This window comes from Colius striatus, chromosome W, assembly GCF_028858725.1.
Source record: "Colius striatus isolate bColStr4 chromosome W, bColStr4.1.hap1, whole genome shotgun sequence".
Taxonomy (NCBI): Eukaryota; Metazoa; Chordata; class Aves; order Coliiformes; family Coliidae; genus Colius; species Colius striatus.
The window spans coordinates 25,681,483-25,695,275 of record NC_084789.1 but is presented as its reverse complement, the minus strand read 5'-3'; the positions used below and the strand labels follow the sequence as shown (position 1 = coordinate 25,695,275).

The window sequence follows — 13,793 nt, the reverse complement described above, 5'->3', positions numbered from 1 at the left end:
GTACCAATAATAAAGTATAGATCTATAATCCAGCTTGATAAACAAGAATTTCTCCAATATCCAAAACAAGATCATCCATGAAAAATATCTTAGTGTTGTATACACTGTTTGCTGAAAAAGAAAAATCACATATAATCTTTGGTGTCCTATTAAAACCATGTAGCATTGTAGGTATGCTACAGGAGAGTTTCATGGAGTTAAAAGACGAGATGGTGATCGATTTCCCTATATTAAAATAATCTAACTTCATTCCACTGAGGATCACTGCAAATAAACTTCATTTTTCATACACCACATAGTTTATTCTATTTGCTCTGAAAAATCTATCTGTTTGGAAATCCCACAGTTCCAGTAAACGCCAGAGGCACATAGCCATTTACTCAGTGAGCCCAATTCCCATAAACAAAAGTGTGAACCAGTAGAGTCCCTTAGGACTGGACCAGCCTCAATCCACTTACAGAACAGCTAGAATGAACCTTCCTCAGTGCCCCTGACATGCTGACACACTTGGGTCCTGTTTTTGGCTGCACCTCACTGATGTCCAGAGGCATGGCCAGCAGCCAGGCTCCATGGCCACGCAGAATTCAGCAACATCGGCCTTCCAAGTGAGGTTTGAAACTCACATTCAAGGGTCAGCCACCTTTTATATACTCAGTGAAAACTCAAAAACTTCACATTTCCAAACACAGAAGGCTACTCTATCCTTCTTTTGACTTGTTTTAAGATTTTTACTTCAGAAGAACATAGATTTAACTGAGTTTATGTAGTCATATCTATAGTGTTATATGACAATATTACATCCCTTCTTTCCAATAATGAATTTGTTAAAGGTTTCCAAATGTGCACCAGTCATATACAATGTAGTTCATACAATCATTACAGTTGGAAAAGACCATTAAGATCATCAAGTTCAACCACTAATCTCACACTGCCAAGCCCCTCACTAAACCATATCCCTCGGTATTTCATCTATGCGTTTTTTTAATATCTCTAGAGATGGTGACTCCACCATCTCCCTAGGCAGCTTGTTCCAATGCTTAATAGCTCTCTCAGTAAAAAAGTTCTTCCTTATGTCCAATCTAAACCTCCTGGTGCAACTTGAGGCCATTTCCATGTGTCCTATCATACATTACTGGAGAGAAGGGACTGATCCTCATTAGTTATTGAAACCTCACTACAACTCCCCTTCAGGAGTTTCCCCTTCATATTTCTTCTCAGCCTCCTCTTCTCTAGGCTAAATATCTCTAGCTCCCTCAGCTGATACTCATAAGATCTGTTTCCTAGACTCTTCACTAGCTTCGTAGCCCGTCTCTGGACACAATGTCCTTCTTATAGTGAGGTTCCCAGAACTGGACACACTGGCCTCATCAGCACCGAGTACAAGGGAACAATAACCTCCTTGGTCCTGCTGGTCACACTATTTTTGATACAGGCCAGGATGCCATTGGTCTTCTTGGCCACCTGGGCACACTGCTGGCTCATGTTTAGCCAGTTGTCTCCTCTCTGCTGTGTTGTATTCACAGCAGACATCAAATAGGTTGAAGTCCGCCATGAGAACGAGGGCCAATGATCCCAAGACTTTTCCCAGCTGCCTAAAGAACCTCTTATCTGCCTCCTCATCCTGGCTGGGCGATCTATAGCAGACTCCTACCATGACATCCCCCTTGTTGTCCTTCCCCCTGATTCTGACCCACAAACACTCGACCCTATTCTCACTATCATTGACCTCAAAACATTCAAGACACTCGCTAACATAGAGGGCTACCCCTCCATAGAGGACTATTCCTGCCTATCCCTTCTGAAGAGTATGTAGCCATCCAGCACAGGACTTCAGTTGTGTGACTCATCCCACCATGTTTCCGTAATAGCAAAAATGTCACACTGTCACGTGTTCCAGTTCTTCCTGTTTGTTGCCCATGCTGTGTGCACTGGTGTAGATGCACTTCAGGTGGGTTATCGATCCAGTTACCTTTTGGGGGGAAGAAGTCTTAACTTCCCCATGACCATTTTCAGATGCATCCATGTCCTCTAGCACAATAACTCTTGTTTCCCTGCTGCCACAAAGAACTCCATCTCCAGCCTCCACCAAGGCAGCAGCCCCAAGGATGTCAGCAACAAACCATCCCTCAGACACCTGCATGCTGCTCCCAGGCTTACCTCTGTCAAGCCTAGTGTTACCCATTTCCCCCTTCAAATCAAGTTTAAAGCCCTCCCAATGAGCCCCACTAACTCTTGTCCCAGTTGCTTTTTCCCTCTTTGTGACAGATGTATCCCATCCCTTTGAATTATCCCCAGTGTCCTGTAAAGTGCCTTCTGCTCAAAAAACCCAAAATTTTGTCAGTGACACCAGGCTTGGAGCCAAGGTATTAATCTGTTTCACCTTCCATATGCTTTCCTCATCCCTGCCCACAACCAAAGGAGAAGACAAGGGGCAATGGGTACAAGGTGCACCAGGAAAGATTTCATCTTGATACAAGAAAGAAAGTTTTTACAGTGAGAACAATTATGCATAAGAAAAATCTCTGCAGAGACATGGTGGAGTCCCTATGACTAGAATCACAGAATGGTAGGGGTTGGAAGGGACCTTTAGAGATCATCTAGTCCAACCCCCTGCAGAAGCAGGTTCACCTAGATCAGGTCGCATAGGAACATGTCCAGGCAGGTCTTGAAGACCTCCAAGGAAGGAGACTCCATAACCCCTCTGGGCAGCCTGTTCCACTGCTCCATCACCCTCACGGTGAAATAGTTTTTTCTTATGTTTAAGTGGAACTTTTTGTGTTCCAGCTTCATCCCATTACCCCTTGTCCTGTTACTAGCTACTATAGAAAAAAGGGATGGCCCAACCTCCCGACACCCACCCTTTAGATATTTATAAATGTTAATAAGATCCCCCCCCTCAATCTCCTCTTCTCCAGACTAAACACCCCCAGTTCCCGCAGCCTTTCCTCGTGTGAAAGATGTTCCATTCCCCTGATCATCTTGGTTGCCCTGCGCTGGACTCTCTCTAGCACTTCCCTGTCCCTCTTGAGCTGAGGAGACCAGAACTGGACACAGTACTCCAGATGAGGCCTCACCAGGGCAGAGTAGAGAGGGAGAAGAACCTCCCTTGACCTGCTGGCCACACTCTTCTTGATGCATCCCAAGATGCCATTGGCCTTGGCCACGAGGGCACATTGCTGGCTCATATTTAGCTTATTATCAATCAGGACTCCCAGGTCTCTCTCTGCAGAGCTGCTCTTCAGCAGTTCGACTCCCAGCCTGTACTGGTGCAGGGGGTTGTTCCTTCCCAGATGCAGGGCTCTACACTTGTCCTCGTTGAACCTCTGCCCAACTCTCAAGCTGGTTGAGATCCCACTGAATGGCAGCACAGCCTTCATGTAGATAATTCTGAGGAAAACCACAGGTCCTGATAGCTTGAAATAGACCTTATTAAATGGCAAAAAAACGGTCAATGCAAGCACCTTGAGTGTTGGTGGCAACACCGTACTACCTATAGATGCTTATGACATGGAAGCAAAGAACTCCAAACACTACAGAGACTGGAAACCTCCTACTGGTCATTCTGCACGCATTTAAGACAGCATCTTGATTAACACCGGCAAATTTAGGGAAAACATCACTTCTTACAAGAAGCACTCAAGTATGGATTCTATTATTTGTTACTATACAAGAGTACTTCGTAAAACTTTATTTTAATCTTTTTATTAATAATCTTTAAATTAATAAAATAATACAACTATAAGTACATCTATATGGAAAGAAAACTAATGCAAAATATTTAATTCATTAAGTTAATCAGAAACAGCAGAAAGGATGAAAGGGGAAACCTAGTGAGTAAGGATGAGGAAAAGGGCTAAGGTACTTAATGCCTTCTTTGCCTCAGTCTTCAATAATAAAACCAGTTGTTCTCTGGGCACCTGTCTGCCTGAGCCAGAAGACAGGGATGGGGGACAGACTGAAGCCACCTTAGTCCAATGGGAAATGATGTGTGACCTGCTGCTCCACCTCAACACACACAAGTCCATGGGGCTGGAAGGGATCCATCCGAGAGTGCTGAGGGAATTGGCAGAAATGCTTGCCAAGCCACTCTCCATCATCTACCAGCAGCCCTGGCTCACTGGAGAGGTCCCAGAGGACTGGAGGATGGCAAATGTGACCCCCATCTACAAGAAGGATCAGAAGGAGAATCCTGGGAACTACAGGCCTGTCAGCCTAACCTCGGTGCCAGGGAAGGTTATGGAGCAGATCATCCTGAGCACCATCCTGAGTTACATACAGGTTAACCAAGGGTTCAGGCCCAGACAACATGGTTTTATGAAAGGCAGGTCCTGTTCGACTGATCTCATCTTCTATGACAAGATGAAACGCTTAGTGGATAAGGGAAAGGCTGTGGATGTGGTCTTCCTGGACTTTAGTAAGGCCTTCAACACAGCCTCCTACAGCATCCTCCTGGAGAAATTGGCTTCCCATGGCTTCGATGGACTTATTCTGAGATGGGTGGAAAACTAGATGGATGGCCAGGCCCGGAGAGTTGTGGTGAATGGAGTTAAATCCAGTTAGCAGACGGTCACGAGTGGTGTTCCCCAGGGCTCAGTGCTGGGACCTGTTTTGTTTAACATCTTTATCAATGATCTCGATGAGGGGATTGAATACACCCTCAGTAGTTTTGCTGATGATACCAAACTGGGCAGGAGCGTAGACCTGCATGAGGACAGGAAGGCTCTTCAGAGGGTCCTGGAAAGGCTGGAATGATGGGCTGAGGCCAATTGTATGAGGTTCAACAAAGCCAAGTGCTGGGTCCTGCACTTGGGCCACAACAACCCCAAGAAGGCAAATGGCATTCTGGCTTATGTCAGAAATAGTGTGACCAGCAGAACCAAGGAGGTGATTGTCCCCTTGAACTCTGCACTGGTGAGGCTGCACCTCGAATAGTGTGTTCAGTTTTGGGCCCCTCACTACAAGAAGAACATTGAGGTGTTGGAGTGTGTCCAGAGATAGGCACTGGAGCTGGGGAAGGGTCTGGAGAACAAGTCTGATGAGAAGCAGTTGAGGGAGCTGGGGATGTTTAGCCTAGAGAAGAGGAGGCTGAAAGGAGACATGATCAATTTCTACAACTTCCTGAAAGGGAGTTGTAGTGAGGTGGGGGTCGATCTCTTCTCATCAGTAATGAATGATAGGACACCAGGAAATGGGCTCAAGTTGCACCAGGAGAGATTTAGATTGGACATGAGGAAGAACTTTTTAACCAAGAGGATTATTAAGCATTGGAATGGGCTGCCCAAGGAGGTGGTGGAGTCACCATCCCTGGAGATATTTAAAAGCGCATAGATGAGGTTCTGAGTGATATGATTTAATTTAGTCATGGGCCTGACAGTGTTAGGTTAGTGGTTGGACTTGATGATATTAGAGGTCATTCCAACCATAATGATTCTTTAAAACACTTCAGTAGCTCCAAGAACAACTCAATAAATCTTCTGCACTTTTCTATGTGAAGTGTCTTACACAAACAGTGATCTTAATCTTTTGGTTTTCTCTAATAAAAATTATGGGAATGTGAAACAAGTGTTATTTTAAATGTTGGTATTTCAAAGCCTCTTGCTGAAGATACCATCCTGAATTAAAACAAGCTATCATTTGTCACTGTGTGAAAATGTCTTAATTTGATATCAGACATAGTAAGTTTGTTGCTGTTTTGCTTTAATGTAGGTTTAAACACTCTAAGGAATAAATCTCTCATTAACATGTTAAAAAAAACAGTGATAAACCAAATTCTTCTGAAATCTGTGTATTATATTACATGATATCTTGTTTCTCTCATCTGCTTTCTATTTTCTTGAGTCTGCAAGTTGTTAAGATGTAATGGTTGAATATTTACTCTCAACACTGCACTCATAGCAACAGAGGAGAAAGAAGACAGAAGAAAAACATCTGCAATGAGATCAGGCTACGATTGAGATTTGAAGCCCGATTTCCACACGCATCGGCACCTGCAGCTCCCACTGCTTCAGCAGAGGCCTTGAATGTTTTCAACATTTTAAAAATAAAGACCCTGAAGTAGAGTTCCTACTTGTGCCCTGTGTTACTGTCTTCAGTAAACCACCGTGTTTATATACAACCTTCCTAGCTACAGAACGGAATCAGTTCTGATTTAATCCAGTAATAAAGAGATTATATATCAAGGAAAAAAGCTTATATAAGCAGCTCTATAAAGGCATCTATTCTGAATTGGAGAGGAAAGGCTGGAAAAGGTTTAAAGGCTGGCACCTCTCACTTAGTAGCACACCGAAATTGCTGTCCTTGAGATGTGACTGTCTCAGGGAAGGAAGAACCTAGCTCACCACTTGTAAAATCTACAGCTTTCCTGAAGAAGTCTAGTAGAGAGAAAGAGAAGAGTCTGCAGGAAAAGCACTGCCTAACAGGCAAGCAGTGACCTGACCAAAAAAATAGGGTCCCGCAGGCAGCCCTAGCTCACAAGAATTGCCTGAAGTCAGCCTGGAGACGACAACTGCCTCTTCGAAAATCACCTCTCACAAGTACAGACCTGGACCCCTGTGAATGGATGGCACTGAAAAAACAGATTCTCTAAATTGACCCCGATGACCATCTGTGAGTATTTAATAGAAAAAAAATTAGATCACATTTTCCCATCTTTTAAACCTGATGTTGTGAAAAGCACTGCATAAGCCCTGATAAGTCTCAGAAGCTCTTTTTGGAATCATGTTATCTTAATTCACAGTAAAAATGCAGATGAGGTAAGCCGATTAAAAAATGAGCAATACACCAGCTGTCCATATGAATCATTTTTGTAAACACCATATTACTCTCCTGTAGCTCACAGTGTTTAAAGAACTGCTATTGCTACATTCATGGAAATTTAACCATTGCCAAATAAACTGTCAGCTAAGAGCTCATTAAAACATTACACCAACTCCACATGTTAATAACAGGATAAAAAAACATTGGTTGTACAGCATGTGATTTTCAAGATTACAAGCACAGGTCAGAATACAATTCCACAAGTTACTAAAATTCAGGCAAGTGCAGTAGAAGATTGATTTTGCTTACTTTGGTTCGCCTATCTTGATACCCGGGTGCTGTGTATAGGCATGGGAGTGTGTGCTGGGAGCAGATTTAAATGCCATGGGACAGATAGGACACTTGTAAAAGACTTCACAGTGGCAACCTTGAATGTGAGACTTGAGCGCCGCCACATCAGAGTACACAACATTGCAATGCATGCAGCTGCAAAAGAGTGGAAAAAAAAGTCAGATCAGCCTAGTCCAAAGCAGTACTGAATGAAACAGAATCAACACTCGCTTTCTAGCAAGTGGAAGAGATAAACAGATTTATATACACACACATATATAACTGGAAAAAATTATGTTATTCTGTCCATTTAAATAGATCAGTAAGAATCAACATAAACAGAGATTTGCATATCAGAAAGTAAGAAAAAAGATATTTCTCAAATTTAATTTGAAAATTAATAGATGTGAAATCAGAACACGTTTTTATGGCATTACAACAAAACAGATAGAAGAGTCAACAGAGGAATAATTTATTGATTGTAAAAAGAATGCTTAAGTCCTCTGCAAATTTGGAAAGATATTTTACCAGATGTGTTTTATCAAATGCAGTGAATTGTATAAGGTACAGCATAGCAATTTAAAAACTACCACCGAAATGGAAAACCAGCAAACAAAACATTTTCACCATTTCTCATTTAGAGTTAATGAAGACATAATGGCAATGATTCTCTGTACATGTAAACAAATCAGCACTTGGATTTAAAAACAAAAAAAAAAAGAGTAATTTAAACTCAGGACAACTAAACAGAATCTCTACAATCAGATCAATTTGTCAGACTGGAATTCTGAAAATATTTTTCAAAAACATACTTCTGCTGTGTCGATAATTTATGACCTTTCCACATCTACTCTAAAATGAAATTATTAAAAAATTGAGTTAATATTAGTACATAAGAATTTCTATACACAATGGTCCCTTTTAGTGCCATACATCTCAAGTACTAAATGCCACCAAATAAGTCCAAGAACATACTGCAATAAGCAATTACAAAATAACCTGTCAAATGAACAAATTTCTTATTGACTAGAATTTTGCAGTAAGTTTTACAATTTAAACATAGAAGGACTCTATCCTTCTAAAATTTTATTTTTGCCATCTGTCATGGTAGTATGATTGTTGTCATATAAACAACAAATAATTTTTTGGTACTGTTGAATGCTCTGGCAATAGCAATAAAGCAGGTAATAGTTAGACATTGCATCCAAGAATCCTGTTTTTCTTTTAAATCGTATCACCTTTGAAATTTATCAAACGTCATCCTTTCTTTTGTGAGCACTTAATTTGCATTCTTAATACTATTAATCAAGTTAATATCTATCTAGTTTCATCTTACCAACACATTTTCTGAGTAAGTGATCCTTGCCTTTTTTGTGTCTGTTAAGATCTTCTCTGCTTATAGAGAAGTGAACATTTCTTCATATCGGTAGAAACCACGATCTTCTCATTAACAGATCTCATCTCAAGGTGTCACCTCAAGAGAGTTGGGTCACATTTCTCGCCTCCCTATCTCATCCTGCCTGCAATTCAGTGCAAGTAAAATTCTAAGATAAAACAATTTTTCAAGCCTTTTGAAACTTAACATTTCCATGAAATGCCTTTGATCCCCATTTTCTCAGTGAGTTGCCATTACAGGGAACAGGAATAAAAGTGAAACTGAAGAGTAACAAAGAAGAACCATGTGACCATATGGCTGTTAGAATGAGAGAGGTAATTTTCAAGCCATTTCAAGCTGAGGAACCTTGACGTCCCACAGAAAAGAGAGCTACTAGATAGGTACAGTACAGTACAGTACACTCATCAGCATCTTGACAATAAATTCTGGCAGTAAATACTGAAAGTTACTGTTCTACCAGAGAGAACAATCAATTAATTTGGAAAAAACTCAAAAGTAGTTTGTTTTTTTAAGAACCTGAAATTAAGAAAATACATCTGAATTCTCTAGACCTTACAAAATATCAAGTCTCAAATCTGACACTTTATGGCTGGATGAGATTAGCTAATATTCTCATTTAATTACATACAGAAGTGGATGTCCAAAATGAAGTAGAATCCTAATGTATTTATTCCAAAATTTGTAGTACTGTTGCCATGACAACCTTAAACCCATGAAGCTGTATTCTACAAACAATGCTTATAAAAATGGAAAATAACTTTTAAAAGCATAAATTAAACATAAATTGACAACAAAATAATCATTATACTGACCGAAAACCAATTCTTCGGGTATAATGCAGGCAGTTCTTAGTGACATGAGTCTGGAAGTGGATAGATCTGCAGATTGCTCCACATTCAGGACACGTATATGGAGACTTATGCTGATGAATTCTCTGGTGTGATGCAAGACTGCACTGATTAGGAAGTAGCATCTGGCAGATATTGCATGTCTTCTAAACGATAAACCAAAATAGATGAAACAAAAGTTTTGGTTCAGGTATATTTAACATCTTGTGTTAAACACCAATATAGTAAACAAAAGGTTAAATATTATGACTGTGATGTGAACCAAAAGAAGTAAGCAAGTACTAAATGTAGGCCCTATGGACAAATCTTTTAGGACAGAGCTGGAAGGCACTGGCAACCAGACATACTGGCATTCTGGGCCATTCTGACACAACAAAGCTCTTATATATACTTCTGATCATGGCAGACGCACGTTGATTTATGTAACTCTTAGTTAGATGCCTCACAAGATTACCTTAATAGTGCAAGAGGTCTAAATACAACCTGAGATTCAAACTTTACGGTTTTAATTCAGTGCACCACATAAAGTAAAAAATCCCAAACCCACCAAATATACCATCTTCACTTCCTTTGATCCTTGTTCCTGATTAATTCTTATGGTAACCCGTAATAGCAATATTAGGCAGTAAGTGCATAGATAATTTCAAGATATATTTCTCAGGCTAGAATACACCATCTGTATTATATTGTGCATATTGTGCATCTGAGTAAAAACTAGATATATAAAATACTTACAAAGGTTTTCTTTGCAGGGCAATCTATCTACATGCAGGAGTAACTTACTAAACTAATTATTTTCTTGTGTTTTGTTACACAAAAACAATTTAAAAAAATTGTCAACTACCCGTTAACTATATGACAAATCAGAAACACTGACGTTCTTTGGGTGCTTTGTGCCATTTTGGGGATAAAACACAAATGATACATCCTAGCTGTGAAGAGGCTTCACTTTTGCTCACAGTTGCTTTCCATCACTGGAGGGCACAAAAAGCCAAACTTGTAAAAGCATTCCAGAAGACACTTCATTTACAATAATGCACCTCTCAAATCTCTAAGCAGATAGCTGACATCTTGTATGGAGTTATGTATCTGTGGTAGTGGAAGCTGTTTCACTGATTCAATAGAAACACTCATGGTCTGAAAGTCAAGTGCAAATACAAGTCTTTGTAGAATAGGACTTAAACTCAGCTGCATTTCTAAGACTGCTTTGTAAGGCTTTTAAAATTATTATTTTTTATGATTCGGGACTTATGAATCTCATCAGTGACTTATAAAGACTTAAAAACAAAACCAAAACTCTTTCATGACATGGGTATTTTTTAAACATATCTGTGTATTTTTAGAAATGTTATCTGTAAGAGTCTTGCAGATGTAGTGATATGTGCATTGTGAAAGAATATAGAACAAAACAAGATCTCCGGAGCTGCACTGTAAATTATTTACTAACCGATGTATGAAGAAATCCTGAAATAAATAATTACGAAATAGTCCTTGTCCTCATGGTAAATCAGCTTCTTACTAAAAACCAGGTGCTTCACAAAAAGCCACCCTCTCCTTCCAATTTAGGGAACTCTTCTTTACATCTCTTTAAAAAAACAGTAAGATCAAGATTATATAATAGCAGAATGAAAGGTAACATTGTAGAAGAAATAGTAGTGTTACAAATAGTTTTCATAGGAGTCTGACTTTCTAATATTAGCAACTATGCCAGTAAGACAACTCTGTTTCCATTTAATTAACAAGAAACAAACACTAACTCCAAAGATGGAAGGAAAATGCCTTTCTAGTCACTGAAAAAAAGAAAATTGTTTTCTAATAGAACAGTGTTTAATATCAAAGTCTACAGTAACTTCCTAACTGCCTTAGCATTTTTACAATATTACTGATATTCTAAGAACAAGTATATTTCAGTATTAAAATCTGTCCACTCTTTTTATTCTTTGTTCAAAATAGCTTAATCAAAATGGGGTTTTTTTGAGGATGCATGCAAATACTTTGATTCTTTTTTAAAAAAACAGTAATTTTAAGATGAAATGTTAAAACAAAACATCTTATGGTCATACACACAGAAGCAAGAAGTGCATTTTCATATGGTTAACTTTTAATGTTTATTTTGTGAACATGGTGGCCTGATATGTTTGAACACAGTCTCCATCTCTAGTTCTGAAATGTTCTCATGACAGCAAAATGGAAAAATGCAAAACATTAAAATAGAGGAAGTTAAGCAAAGAAAATCTACCATTACTCAAATTCAGGTTCAGTATTAGCATTATTGTCAGTCTAAAAGATTAACAGAGCACAGATACATTTAATGCTCTTGTGAAATGCTCTGCCTGAGATTAACTGAAGGATTTTGAACTATCACCCTGGCGAGAGCCTTTGTGACACTGTAAGTCTGAAATTCTGTTCAGACATGTACAATTACTCACTTCAAAATGCCAAATGTTTGTTCTCAATTGACCAAACACTGGCTCATGTCCCCCCAAACTGAACAGAACTGATTTGGGACATAAACTTGTCATCAGCTCAGGCTTAAAGGCAAAATCCTGACTAACCATAACTCTACTTAAAACGTATTTGCCACATTTACTTGGCTTCCTAAAATCTATCTTCTGACCTTTATGTATTAACAAGCAACAGTACAACATTAGAGAATCTGGAGTAGCATTTAATTATGTAAGAAAATAGCAAAACAGAACTCCTTATTCCAATAACAGAAGCATAGAGGGTTTTCAGTCCTTCCAGAGCTCTTCATCTGCAACACTACCAAAGGAGACCAGGATGCTGTGCGGCAGAAGAGCCACACAACACTCAAACCCCAGCTAAGCTCCCTGATGTTGCAACAAGCAGCCTGCAAGATTCACCTGTAACACTAGTGACTGATAGAAAATGCCAGTAATGCTATTTGTTAAGGCCACTGATTTGCTCTTTGGATGAGTACAGTTGTAACTGATTACAGTAGAACAAGAAGAATCTACTGCAAAATTCTGAAATTCAGCATGTTTGCTTACCAATTTATTTTAGGTTCAAGGTGTCATTAACTTCCAGTTCTTTCATTCCAACCCATACCAAATTTAAACATAGTTTTTGAAAACCATCACTTGTCTGCATTTAAAGTCAAAGTTTCAGAAAAAAAGGGTTAGAAGAAAAAATGGTGTAGGTGGAAAATAAAGATACACAAGAACCACCCGTATGAAGGGAAATGAACTATGCAGTTTCCATAGGAGCTATACACTCATATCTGTAAATAAGACAAATATTAATTAGCCCAGGTTGCTACCTTTTTATTTTTCCCTTGTAAGTAGATGAGGGTTTCATTCAGCCAGGAAACCTGTTGGGGGTGGTCTCATTCCCTTTAACAGGAACAGTAATGGAAGTAAAATATTACAGAAAGGTAACATTTTTTAGTTGCTAAGTCTGTTTTACTATTGTTTATTTTGAAAGAAACATTCTGCCTACATAACAGGAGTTGAGAACAAGAAGAAATAGCTACTTACTGCTTAGGCTCATTGAAAACATAAAAGAGTATATACAATTTCCATTTTCAGAGCAATTAGGTAGGCATTACAAAGAATAGCAAGCTGCAAATAATAATTTATTTCTTTTTTTTAATTCCAAAATCCAAATATTTCTTTTTATTCTTTCTTCCTTCCTTCAAAAGTTAAAATATCAAATCTAAATCTAAATCATTTCTCGTCCAAGCTTTCAAGGGATAACATAATGAAAAAGCATCAAAATGTTTATTAATAAACTCCTAGATATAATCTTTCTTCAGCAAACACTACACTTGCAGCAATGTTTGGGACAAAAACTGGACAAAAAGATAGCTTACTAAGAAAGCAGGATGTATTGCTCTCACTAAAGCTCAGTTAAACAGCTTCTACGTTGGGCATTTCAGTATAGTTATAACACTACAGTAGGTAATAAAATGCAACATAAAAAATCAGCACAGAATTGAAAACTGCTGCTTGATATATGAAAAGGACTAAGAAGAAGATTTAATTAATTTTTAGGAGGATATTTCAATAGAGAACATTTAAAAGTATGTTTCTTGAGAGTGCTCTTTTAAAATGGAACAACATGAAAATAGCTGATTTTTCTCAAGTGCTGCACAGCAATATGGCTTTTTTTTTTTAAACCTGGAAATCCATGGCCTAATAAGCAGGTATTAAGGTTTTGTTCACACATCAGCTCTTAAAAGAGAGCAAGTCTCCAACAAGAGACAGAAACACATTGATAGGCAGTAGGCAATGCTGACTGTTTTCTGTACCTTTATGAGCTTTCGTCAGCACTATCTGTGAACCTATACGCAACTTTCCACCTAACTGCAGTTATATTTTGACATTCTATGAATATCTCACTTGCTTTCCTGTAGTAAATCACCATGGTGAACAGCATCTAACAGGACATGCACAGAGAGCAAACTTGTCAGCAACGGGGCAAAATCACCAGACGGAGATAGC

General features: G+C 38.9%; 1 protein-coding gene across 4 annotated transcripts in view; it reads right to left on the bottom strand.

Moving 5' to 3' along the window:
- The window catches only part of LOC104562056 (zinc finger protein 532), a 59,467-nt gene that overhangs the window by 23,097 nt on the left and 22,577 nt on the right, over positions 1–13,793 (bottom strand). For all 4 annotated transcript variants that reach the window (XM_062017001.1, XM_062016999.1, XM_062017000.1 and 1 more), the window contains 2 exons: positions 9,295–9,476; positions 7,066–7,242 (listed from right to left, as the gene is read on the bottom strand). In XM_062017001.1, the coding sequence (XP_061872985.1) occupies positions 7,066–7,242; positions 9,295–9,476 (359 nt within the window). The remainder of the gene's footprint in view (positions 1–7,065; positions 7,243–9,294; positions 9,477–13,793) is intronic.